The sequence below is a fragment of the Pseudochaenichthys georgianus genome, chromosome 1 (genome assembly GCF_902827115.2).
Source record: "Pseudochaenichthys georgianus chromosome 1, fPseGeo1.2, whole genome shotgun sequence".
In the NCBI taxonomy this organism is placed as follows: domain Eukaryota; kingdom Metazoa; phylum Chordata; class Actinopteri; order Perciformes; family Channichthyidae; genus Pseudochaenichthys; species Pseudochaenichthys georgianus.
In genome coordinates, this window is record NC_047503.1 from 39,218,985 (window position 1) to 39,231,320 (window position 12,336).

Below are 12,336 nucleotides of genomic sequence, written 5' to 3' on the forward strand. Positions count from 1 at the left end.
CTCGCGTTCATTCCCCAAGCTCAAGACACGCCCACCGCCAAGCGGCAACGCACGCCGCCGTGTGTAGGGGCCGTTAGTGAGTGAACAGGTAAAGGAGTTTTTATGTAACAATGACATCCTGTCTAAACATCAGTCAGGATTCAGAAAGAAACACAGCACCATCACTGCGACAATGCAAGTGGTGAATGACATTACTACTATTTTAGATAATAAGCAGAGTTGTGCAGCTCTGTTTATTGACTTTTCCAAAGCATTTGACACCGTTGATCATCGCATCTTAAAGCAGAGGCTACTCAGTATTGGCATATCCAGCCATGCAGTGGGGTGGTTTGTGAACTACCTCTCTGAAAGGTCCCAATGTGTTCATTTTGAGGGACTGTCTTCTGAGTGGTTAAACATTTCTAATGGTGTACCACAAGGTTCTGTTTTAGGACCACTTTTATTCTCCATATATATTAACAGTGTAGGTGATAATGTGGATGAAGCTACTTTACATTTTTATGCGGATGATACTGTAATGTATTGTGCAGGTCCCTCCATTAAAGAGGCTGTTGTTAAATTACAAGCTGTTTTTAACACTATTCAGACTCAGCTCTCTGAACTAAAGCTTCTTTTAAATGTTGAGAAAACCAAGGTAATGCTCTTTTCAAAAGCTAAAAAGACTCCAGAGCCTGTTTTAGATATTGTAACTACGCAAGGAACAAAACTTGAAGTTGTTGCCTGTTACAAATACCTTGGTATCTGGCTTGATGATTGTCTCTCTTTTAAACTTCATGTCAATAACCTGCTAAAAAAACTGAGGGTTAGGCTAGGGTTCTTTTTCAGAAACAAGTCCTGTTTCTCGCTTGAGGCCAGGAAAAGGCTAGTCACTGTGACCTTTTTACCTGTGCTGGACTATGGGGATTTGTTGTATATGAATGCACCTGCCAATTACCTGAGCAAATTGGATGCTGCGTATCACAGTGCTCTGAGATTTGTCACAAATTGTAAAGTGCTTACTCATCACTGTACCCTGTATACCAAGGCAGGTCTGCCATCACTCTCTGTACGGAGGCTCAGTCACTGGTACACTTTTATCTATAAAGCTTTGTTGGGTAAACTCCCGTATTATATCTGCTCGCTGATAACACAGAGAGTTGCAAGCAGCTATTGTCTGAGGTCACATGATGTGGTCTTGTTAGATGTGCCAAGAGCAAGGACTGTCTCAGGTAAGACAGCTTTTATGTGCGCAGCTCCACTTGCTTGGAACAATCTTCAGCAAGAATTGAAACTGAGCAATCTCATTCCTCTGCATGTTTTTAAAGCTAGGGTAAATGAAATGCTTGCCGATACAATGGGCACTTGTAAATGTCTATAACTATGTATCCTGTAAATATAATGTGTAATGTCCTTTATTGTTTTATGTTTCATGTGGAACGTATATGCTGCAGGTCTCCCTTGAAAAAGAGATCTATGATCTCAATGGGACCAATCTGGTTAAATAAAGGTTTGAAATGAAATGAAATTGGACGCCATTTATAGTGAGTTTCTTCTCTGTATTGGTCGATCGATTCCCAAATATTATGAGTTTTGTTTTGCTTGCGTTCAATGTTAATTTATTTTGGTCAAACCAGATCTTCATCCTGCTCAGTTCCTTCTCCATTGTGACCAATAGCTGTTCTAAATCGTCCCCACAGCAGAGTAGACTTGTGTCGTCTGCAAAAATAATGGTTTTAATCATTTTTGATACTTCACATATATTGTTAATATACAGAATAAATAGTAATGGCCCCAAGACTGAGCCCTGAGGCACCCCACATGTAACCTGCAGTAGTTGTGATTTATGGCTTTGTAGTTCAACGTACTGTTCCCTGTTGTGTAGGTAGCTGGATAGCCATGATAATGCAACACCTCTAATGCCATATCTCTGTAGTTTTTTAATTAATAATTCATGGTCAACTGTGTCAAATGTTTTTTTAAGGTCCAGAAATATCCCTATTGCATATTCTTTCTTTTCTATTGCCTTAGTAATGTGTTCCATACATTCTATAACTGCAAATGATGTAGTTCTGTTTGCTCTGTGACTATTTGAGTCAGTGTTGGCCCGATATTTGATATTGGCACATCCTTAGTTATTGCATGCTTGCTGTCTTAGCCCCTTACCCATGGGGTCACCCTCTTGATCCTTAAGGAGTAATCAAAAACACAAAAAGCTGTGTAACAAATAGGAATACACATAACATTGGAACATCTTTAAGAGGTATATATCCAAAGTACAGTGAAAGACATCTCTAGTCTCTTGGTTCATTCCCTTATTGTGTGTGCATGCATCAGCAGATTCAGGTTAAAGGAAACACATGCGCTCACACACGGGATCACGGCGGGGACAAGCCGGACGATCCTTTCCTTTCATCAGCCGGCCACAGTTGCTGGGGACCGGGCCCCTGCAGGATGGTTGGAGGTGGGCTGTGATGCAGCTGCTCTGCTGGATCCCCTGGGCCGCTTCAGGCGGTGTTAGGAACTGGCACTAATGTTATGCTACAGTTGATTTAGCCGGGCCCCTGTCCCCTTTGGCAGAGCGAGCCGGCACCAGCGCTAAGCAACGCGGTCGCTGTTTCGCAAGAGGCCCTGTCCCCTATGGCAACACTAAAAAAAAAGCTACTGTAGCATTAAGCCCTGCTAACTCACAGCCATTACTATTCAACAGGCCCTGCAGAGCAGACCTTTTGTCTAGCTGTGATTTCATGAACATGTTTCAGAGGTGAACTGACATGCAAAGCCACTGACACTGACAAGTGTGTGTGTTCGAGTGTGTGCGTGTGTGTGAAGACGAGAACAAGAGCTGCAAGCAAAAGGTGTTTTTATGAGCCAATTAAATGACACTGCTACTCCACAGCCCGGGGCGCACCTCAAGGCACGGAGCAGCTCAAAGTTGCAGCACTCCAGTGACCATTGTCTGGTCGTGGCGTTACACACATCAACTTCTTTTCCCTTAAAAGATCGATCATTCGGGCTCTTTTGTCTTTTCCCTTGGAACTGGTTAGCGCAATTATTTTCAAGGGCCCAATTTGTGAGAAGTTGTAAAGATTGTGTCAGGCTCCTGGATATCTAAATGAGTCAGAATGGAGAGGGAGGGGGAAGCAGAGAGAAGAAGAGATACGCGCAGGTACAGCATCCACGTGTCTACCTGCACTCGTGCTTCTACCGAGTGTGCTCCAGCCAAACAGCGGGGTATACTCAGGCAGAGGTTGCTCCTTTATTTAACAACAATTCATCAGCTTTAAATGAGACATTTGAGTCCGTCAACAGTCCTCCAGGATGGCTACCTGCAACAACATCAGTCCCTAATATTACTGTACTAAAGGAGAATGCACACTGCAGCTAAATGTAACAACGCTTTTGGCTCTGCCTGCTACGACAGGAGAGCTCTCACAGTTGAGAAGGATACCTACTTTAAATCGTTGTCCCTGGCTGGTGAGCCGCCTCTAATCTAGGCCACTTTTCAAGGTAAAGGAGAAGTAGTTTTATCACAGAGGGGAAAAAACAGCGCTTTGATCTTTGATCTTCTCACTTTTGTTTGAAAATCAAATTGATCAAACGGGGGAATAACAACAACAACAGCATGATAAATAGGTGTAAAAAGCACAAAGGCACCGTACTAAAAAGTCTTGCATTTGATTATCTCCGATAATGAATATGTCACATTTGCAAAGAGGGGCTCAGGTAAGAAAATCACTAACGCACCGACAAGCCTCTTCTCTCCCTCTCCTGCGTAATTACCTTCCCCTGCAGCGGATCCCTCTTTTCTCCCCTTTAGGTCACTAGAGACTGATATGAAAGGGAATTGGACACTTGGGGCCACAAATACTGTAATTAAAAATCTCTCCTTTTCTTGATACATTGTTTGGAAACATCATTTGAGTGTGCAACATGCATCTGTTAGGGATCTGACCTAAATACACCCTGGATTAAACAGAGGAACGCACCGGGTCTTTGTTTCAGATTCCTACTCATTAGGTGATCCAGGCACCACTGGGTATAAAAATAGAAAGGTGATATCCATACATAACAGATGCAACCTTTAGGTAGAACTCAGCAATCAGGAGCACTAGTGATTAAAAGTAAGGCTCATTGGGCGAGGTAGTGCACTGGGAAGCATTTACAATCAACAAAAGCGCCAGATCCTGCAGAAAAACGGTCACAAACTAAACGAGACGGTGTTAAGAATTGTTACCAGTCAATGTTTGTTGACTGACATGAGAGAATTTAAAGCATTTCAATGTGCTCCAAAGGAAAATCCTCGGATACAATCAGACCTCAAAGGGCCTCTAAAATGCACCCTCTGTCTGAAACCAGAGCCCAGTCTGCTCTGATTGATTACCTGGCCGGCTCTGTTGTGATTGGTCAACAGTTTAGAGATGTCCCGCCCCTTAGCCTATCAAGTACAATGGGTGTTTCTCAATCTAGAGTACGCTTGCTTGGTAGCACATGTCTTCCGAGCGTCTTGCTTCAGAAGCGAGGCAAGAATCCTTCCTGGCATTCGGAAAACGAAGAGTGGAACAGGCGAGCAAGTGTGCGTCATATGAGAGGCCCCGCCTTACATTTTCCGTCACAGATTTGGGGAAATTGGTCCGTGCGCAAAGCATTGTGGGGATTGTAAGACCACGGAGTCTACACATGTGCAGCCTCGAAATTTCCCCAAACGAAGTACACCGGCCTCGGTAGAATTCCAAGTATGCTGGACATTGGAACAGTACTTGGCGGCACTCGATGACGTAGTATGCTTGAAATAGTGGCTTTAGAGCAGCTTTATTCGCGATTGAGAAACACCCAATGTGTTGGAGCGTTAGTCAAGAGAAGTGTTACATAGTGATGTCACTATACGGAAGTAAAAACAAAATAGTCCAATGGAGGCGTTTCAGGCAGGGGGGGAGCGTGTGGGAGAGAAACGCCCTCTGGAGGGAACACAGGGATTCTAGCCTTGGCAGACCATTAACATGCGCAAAAAAAACAATTTAACACACGACAGGAACACGAAACCCAAAAGCACATTAGGGCCCCTTTAAATCCACAAAACATCATATTTATAAAATATAAATAAGTATGATTATTTACCGAACCTTTCTAAACTGATCTCGTGAAATGTGCCGTTTGATATTTTCTAGCTTGCTTATTTGAGTAATCACACCAACAGTTTAAGGACTAAAGTTCAGCACCGAAAAGCGGCGCCTGCTGTTTCTACTTATGTGGAATGCAATTTGAACGAACCAGATCCGTCACAGTATGACCCCCCCCCCCCCCCTCACCCACCCACCACTGCTTCAGTGACATATCTACAGTACAAAGGCTGGGCTCGAGTCCCCTCCACGCGCACACAGACACACTTACAGAGACAGAAAAACAGTGGCTGATTTAATTAGCTCAATCATTAAATGAGGCTTAATTAGAGTCACTTCCTACAAAGGGAAGGATGGGACTCCGAGCTGTTGCTTGTCATTACAGAGGCATAATGAGCCACACAACACAACACAACACAACACCCCTCACCCTCAAAGCGCCAACAACAATGGAAAACTTTCTCACTGCATTAGCGCTGTACGAAATGCAGCCTTTGATATGTTTAATACCCAGGTTTAATGATGTAATGCCCTACGGAGATACTACCATGGCGGCTTTGACAAGAAGTGACATGAATAAGGTCTGTTATTTAACTTTAGATAAATGATCCCATTAACATGCTGGCAACAAGCAGCACGAACCCCTCCCTAAAGTTCAATAAGAGTTTGAAATGGCAGGAAAAATGTCAGCCATGTGGTCCATCCATAACCGCCTCTGATGTTTCACAACAGGTCCAGCCCCGATTGCCCCGGCCTGCCTCTACCACTGTCTTAATGTAATGTTCACCTGCTTGTTATAGTGTGGAGGCTGATAAGAAGTGATGCTTGTACGCCTCCCCCGGGTGTGATTGTGAAGTAAATATTAGCGGGCCCACAGCGCCGCCCCATACCAGTAAACCAAACCACTGTCCTCTCATAAAGAAATCAACAGAGTCAATGACTTTTTAAATGTTATTATGCCGTCATGAGGCTTCAAGAGGGGTACGCGCGTGTGTGTACAAAATGAGTCTGAAAAATGATCTGGAGGGAACGCGTGTGTGTGCATGCACGTGCACACGCTCACACGTACACGCGCCTCCTGTTCATTATTGGCCAGCAGCAGAAGCCAGTCATTTCCCTGTCTTCATAAAGACTCGGCCCATTAAATTCTACCTCCAGTCAATAATTAGGACTCCACAAATAAACCAAAGGCAATTAAATCAATGCTTCCCCGGGCCGGTGCCTGGACCCCGTGGCCCACATGGACACTCCATCTTCTCTGCTGGCCTTATTCATGGTGGGCTGCGGTGGAGCCGCCCAGCACACCCCCCGGCCTGCTCATGATTATTAGATAGCACCGTCCCCCGACCCTGGCTATGGAGCGCCGCTTATGGTGGCTCTCCATCGAGAGGCGTAGGGTTTGATTTCATTAACTCACCGGTGGAGGGGAGAGCCGAGGAAATGAATGCAATGTTTCATTTGGTTTTGAGTGGACGTGAGGGGCGGCGGTGAGGGGGCTCCGGAAATCCTTGCCACTTTTTCGACGTGAAGGGAGCAGTAACTCAACACATTCACGCGGCGTGCCTGCAACACAGTGTCGGGCGATGTGTCTCTCTTTCTTGTTACGCTGACATGTGGCAGCGCACGACAGCCATGGCGAACAATGGCCACACACACACACACACACACATCTCTTAAGCCCTTCACATCGGCACACACAGAGTGAGTGATGGGTTTGCTATTGACAGGGCCACTGAGATAATAAAGTGCTGTCCCAGTGGCAGCTCCATTAGGCCCTGACAGTGACACGATGAGGCTGTCCTGAGAGTGCACACGCACACACACACACACACATACCTACACATACCCAGACAGACACACACAGATGGACACATCCTCATCCTCTTTCAGTGACAGCCAGCCTGTTAGGGACATGGATCTCGCTCTCGTCTTTCCTTTCGCCGGGTCTATTTCTGTCTTTGCATCTAAAGAAAGTGTGTGTGGGCGCAGCTCGGGGGTAAGATCATACCACTATTAGGAGAGTGTGTTATTAGTGTCACAGGCTGGGTGACAGGCCGGGCCATTTCACTTCACAGATGTTCTGCTTGGTGAGCCTTTCATAGGCTGTGACAGAGAGTAGGGAGGCAAAGAGGGTGCAGTGTGAGAGTTCTCGAAGTCTATTTCCTAACTGAGAAAACGCTCCCTTCTCAGCATCAAGTGACACGGCGGTCCTCAACATGTCCAATTAGGAGATCTGCCTTTATTAACCAAAATTAATATTTATATTAGCCTTTATAGGCACTTAAAACGTCTTCATAGACCTTTCCCTGGGTCTCTAAGAATGTTAGATGTTACAGCAGCCTTAGGAAAAAGACCGAAATAAAGAGACACATGCATAGATAAAGCGCAGTGTCCCCTTGATAGGAGAATACGCTTTAAAAACCAGACGAGATACAGGGAAGAGGAAAAATTAGAAATAAATAAATGAACAAAAAACAGAACACGATGGACTTGAAAGGGGATAGAAAAAGTGTGTTTGCAGGGAGGGTGGATGACTGCGGAGGTCCCAGCGGTCCCCACTGAGACCTAGGGGTGAGTCTCAGCCTTGTCATACTCCACTCTCCTCCTCCTCCTCCTCCTCCTCCTCTCCCCACACCAGCTCCTCCACTGCCTCCCCCCCTCCACCACCCCTGTTCTGCCCACGGAAAACGTCGATAGCAGGCTGCCGGTGCCGAGGTCTCTGGTGGACACTAGCTCATTCTCCCGGCATCGACAAGCCCGCCAAATCAATATTTAGTTCCCCACTAACAAGCTGCCTCGGGGTCTGAGCCAGAGAGAGAGGGAGGGAGGGAGGGAGGGAGGGAGGGAGAGGAATGCAGGACAGTGGAGGATGGCAGAGAGAGACAGAGAGCAGGGACGGAGAGCTGTCCAGCTAGAAGGGAAAACATGGATTCAGTAGTGTGTGTGTGTGTGTGTGTGTGTGTGTGTGTGTGTGTGTGTGTGTGTGTGTGTGTGTGTGGGAGGGGGAGAGTAAGGTGGAAAGGTCAGAAGAAGATCTGGGGAACAAGAGAACAGTGTCTGGTGTGTGTCGTGGTGCGGAGGCGACGCATGAGTGCCTGCGGCAGCCGCTGACAAGAACACAAGACACACACACACACACACACACACACACACACACACACACACACACACACACACACACACACACACACACACACACACACACACACACACACACACACACAGTCGACACTCTCAATCATACACATATCACAGCGAGCAGACGTTGACAGCACTCGAGTACAGCTCCAGCAGAGCACTCCACTCACAGATGAGTGGCTGTGCACACACGCACGCACGCACACACACACACACACGCTTTTCTTTGTGTTATCTTTTGCATCATTGTTTTTTCTTTAGAGCCAGGCGCGGGACACGCGGGGGGTTAACAATTCATCATCCATTTACTGTATTTGGTGAAATTAGTGCTCAACCTTTTCTATACTGAAGACTGACAAAGTAGAACATCTGCAATGTTAGGATATACTATTTGGTATTATATGTACACAAGTGAAAGAAATATGAAACCATTAAAGAAATTCCATTCTAATTCGAAGAAATTGTTATGCATCATTGACACAAATACAAACAATATTCAAACATACATTTTGCAGTAACTTGATCCTAAAGTATTGGATATGAGTGAACCTAACCATCATGCTTTTTATGTGTAGCTTTGAGAATGCGTTGTTGACGTTTAACTTTAAAACATTGGCATTCCGGGCAGCATTTGCTCTAAAACCTACACCTCCATAAAGAGTTTGAACACATTTCTATAATGACGGTAGGACGCGTACATCTTGTGCTCGTACAGGAACAAGTTTGTGATCATTATTGCATATGTGTGAGACTGACCTTCTGCTGGAGGATGTGGTTGAGGTGGTTCAGCCACTCCTGGTCTCCCGGACCCTCTGAACGAGCCCCTGCCGCCTGCAAACACAACAGCAAACACAAACATATTAATGACAGAAATTGAGCTGATATTTAGAAAGAATATCTGCAATAAACCCTAGAAATGTTAGCATTACGATAACTGACGTGAATCAGACCAGAGGTGCGAGAGAGAGAGAACCTGCCTCTGCGAGCTCCTACTTGAGAGCAGAAGTGTAGCATTACCCCAGCAGCCAGGACCTTGAGGAAGCTCTCTGGAGACTCAGTGGCAAGTTATGCCAGTATACGTTTGCATGCTACTCGTGTATAAAGACCTAACAGAGGGGTAGCCTTGTTACTGCTAATGAACAGAGAGGAGAGCGACTGCATGGCCCTGTACACCTCAGCACTAATGCGTTACCTCTTCACTTCAAACCCCAGGTGTTGCTGCTCCAAATGATGTGACGAGGCTTGCACCGCCTCACATGGTCGCAGGGAGCAGGAGGGGAAGGAACATGTGTGTGTGGCTGAATTTAAAAGTCCCTGCGCTAGCAAACGGGCAAACCTAAAGCAGCGAGGGCTGTCCAACGCCACGAGAGGGGTCGCCGTTTGTTTTTCTTCCTTTGAACGGGCCGATTACTCTTTGCCTGTAATATGTTTGATTCATGAGACTAACGAGTTCAGAGGGGACCCCTATTAACCGTTACTCACTGAATGGCATGCTGGGTAGGTTGTTTTCTGCCGTTCTCTCCAATAGTACTGGCGCCCACTACAGTACTAACTTAAAACAAATAAACAAAGATGGACCAGAGACACCTGAGATCTAAAGAACATATTTATTAGCAATTTTCTCGACAACCTGCTCATCCAATCGACTTGGTGGGTGTGTCGAGATCAAAGGAGGCGCATTGTTGAGTGTGAAAGCTGCAAGCAGCAACACCGCAGGCCATTCCAAACAGAAACATTTCAATGGCCAACACTGCATAGAAGTGCGTACAATCACTAAATAAATAAATTCCTAAACCATAAAAACTAAAATCCATCTGTTTATATATTTTAAATACCTTATTTTTTACATTTAATATCAATTGTATATTGTATACATCTTTGCTGGAGAGCAGAGTGCCTCCTATGGATACATTAAAAAGTGAATAGACTGGGACAGTTAAGATGTTGCCATTGGTTATTATCCATATAACTGTGAGGAGTCTGGAGGGATGACATTTGTATTTAGCGTGCTTTCTTTCTAGTGTTCCCCAGCTTCCTGGTACCCCTTATGTGTGATCCTTTGTGATAGCAGTTGATCTAGGCTAATTTCCGTGTATGCCTAATTGTGCCTGATGCTTTGAGTAACTGTAGGAAAAGACCGGGGGGGGGGGGGGGGGGGGGGGGGAGTGTGTGGTTATATTAGCGGGAGAGAAAAAGAGGGTGCCTTCAAGCCTCCCGCAGGGGTCGAGCACGGAGTGTGAAAGGATGCCTGTGTGTGAGAGTGAGTGTGCTTGCCCACCCTTGGTAGATATATAACAAAGCACTGACCCTCCATCAAACATTAGGTGCAAAACAAACTGGCCCGGCAATTACAGCCTTATTACATCTGGATCATTAACTCCACAACAAGTTGCCGGGGGAGCCTGGAGCGGCCGGCCCTCTCCGGTCCTCTGTTGCACGCTATGGAATGGACAGAGGCGAATAACATTATGCAGCGTGAACCACGAGTGTGAGCATGTGCGGAGGGGTTATGTCTGAACACACTCAGATGCCTCCTTCGCACCTATAGACATACATCGTATTGATTTTCTTTGTTTATGCGCTGGTGTGTAAGGGGTATGCTTCTGTATGACTTTTACCATTTCAAAGAAATCAATTGATTGATTTGAAATAAGAAATTCAAAAAACCACAACAACCAATTCCCCATCCAATGAAAAAGCTGAAAACATGTTTGTTGCTAGGCTGTGTTTAACTACAGAACCAGCTGCGCAAGTAGCCGTGTCACAGCAGCACTCCTGTTCAGTGAAACACCGCAAGCTAAATGTCTCATTTCTTTGCAAGGACAAATCAACAAACCTACACTGATGCTCTGGAGGACAGGACATATGCTTTTGGAGAAGATGGTTGTCATTACATGAAGGTTATCTGTTCCCAACATTCTGCTAAAACATAACTACAAACAGGAAACATTGATTTAGACATTTGGTATGACTGAAATTTAAAACGGCATTGATTTTAAAACCTAGAACGGGTGCAATACAATGTTAAAGACATCTGCAAATAATGTTGACGAGAGACATTTGCCAAACTGAAGAAAAAGTAGTTTTGTTGGCAATGGAGAATTCTCATTTAAAAGTAAAACTGGAAAGTAGCAGAAGTCCCATTGAGCCCTGAGCTCTCTCTCAGCACACATTTCAAGTGAATAAATGAATACACTTGCTATGAGTTGGATCTGTTGAAGACTGCAGGGACATTTAGATAACCTCATGCCTCGTCCTCAAGTCCAAAGACAAACATGAAATCTACAAAGGTTGTGCAAAAGCGCCGTAAGAAAATGTGTTTGAAGGGAGGAGAAAAATAAATCACAATTCTGAATTATAAAGCAACTCTGTGCCAAACTTTTGAATAGGTTTAAACATTGTGTGAACAATGTGTCACAAACCAGCAGGGGCAAGAAACTATATTTTAATAATTGAATAATCTGCTGATGATTTTCTTAATTAATTCATAAATTGTTTGGTCTAGAATTTTTTTGGAAAGATTTTCATCCCAGTATCTCAAAGTCTAAGGTCATGTCTTTTAATTTCTTGTTTTGTCCAATATCCAAAACCCAAACATATTCAGTTAAAGGTGGGGTAGGTAAGTTTGAGAAACCGGCTCGAGATACACTTTTTGTTATATTCCATGGAATGCTCTTAACATCCCGATAGCAATGAATATCTGAAGTGCTTTGACAAAAAATCCATAAAAAAACGTCATCTGTGGAAGCCGTAGCGCTGTAAAAAGCACGACCAATCATCTGAGCCGGCCCGGCTAAAATAAGTGGATGGCCTACCTGCCTGTCAGCCTTCCATCTGTGCACAAACTTATCTCGTGCCCTCATTGGTCATGTGCGCGTTCCTGTGTGTTGGAGGAGGGGCTCTGTGAGGAAGTGGCAGATTGTTCCGGCTGTGTATTTTCAAATTCTAGCGCACTCGAGCTGGTTTCTCCAAAATTACCTACCGTCCCTTTAAGTGTGATATGTCATGGATGATCCTGCGGTCCTGTGTCCTGGATCGCGAGCGCTGGATCTTGAGTCGTGGCTGTGGTCCTGGATCATAGGTCCTGGATGGATATCCTCGT

At 45.1% G+C, this 12,336-nt stretch overlaps 1 protein-coding gene across 1 annotated transcript in view; it reads right to left on the bottom strand.

The window, feature by feature from the left end:
- Positions 1 to 12,336, bottom strand: part of cntln (centlein, centrosomal protein) — a 117,030-nt gene that overhangs the window by 7,432 nt on the left and 97,262 nt on the right. Inside the window, exon 26 of the mRNA XM_034086929.1 lies at positions 8,991 to 9,065. Coding sequence (XP_033942820.1) covers positions 8,991 to 9,065 — 75 coding nt within the window. The remainder of the gene's footprint in view (positions 1 to 8,990; positions 9,066 to 12,336) is intronic.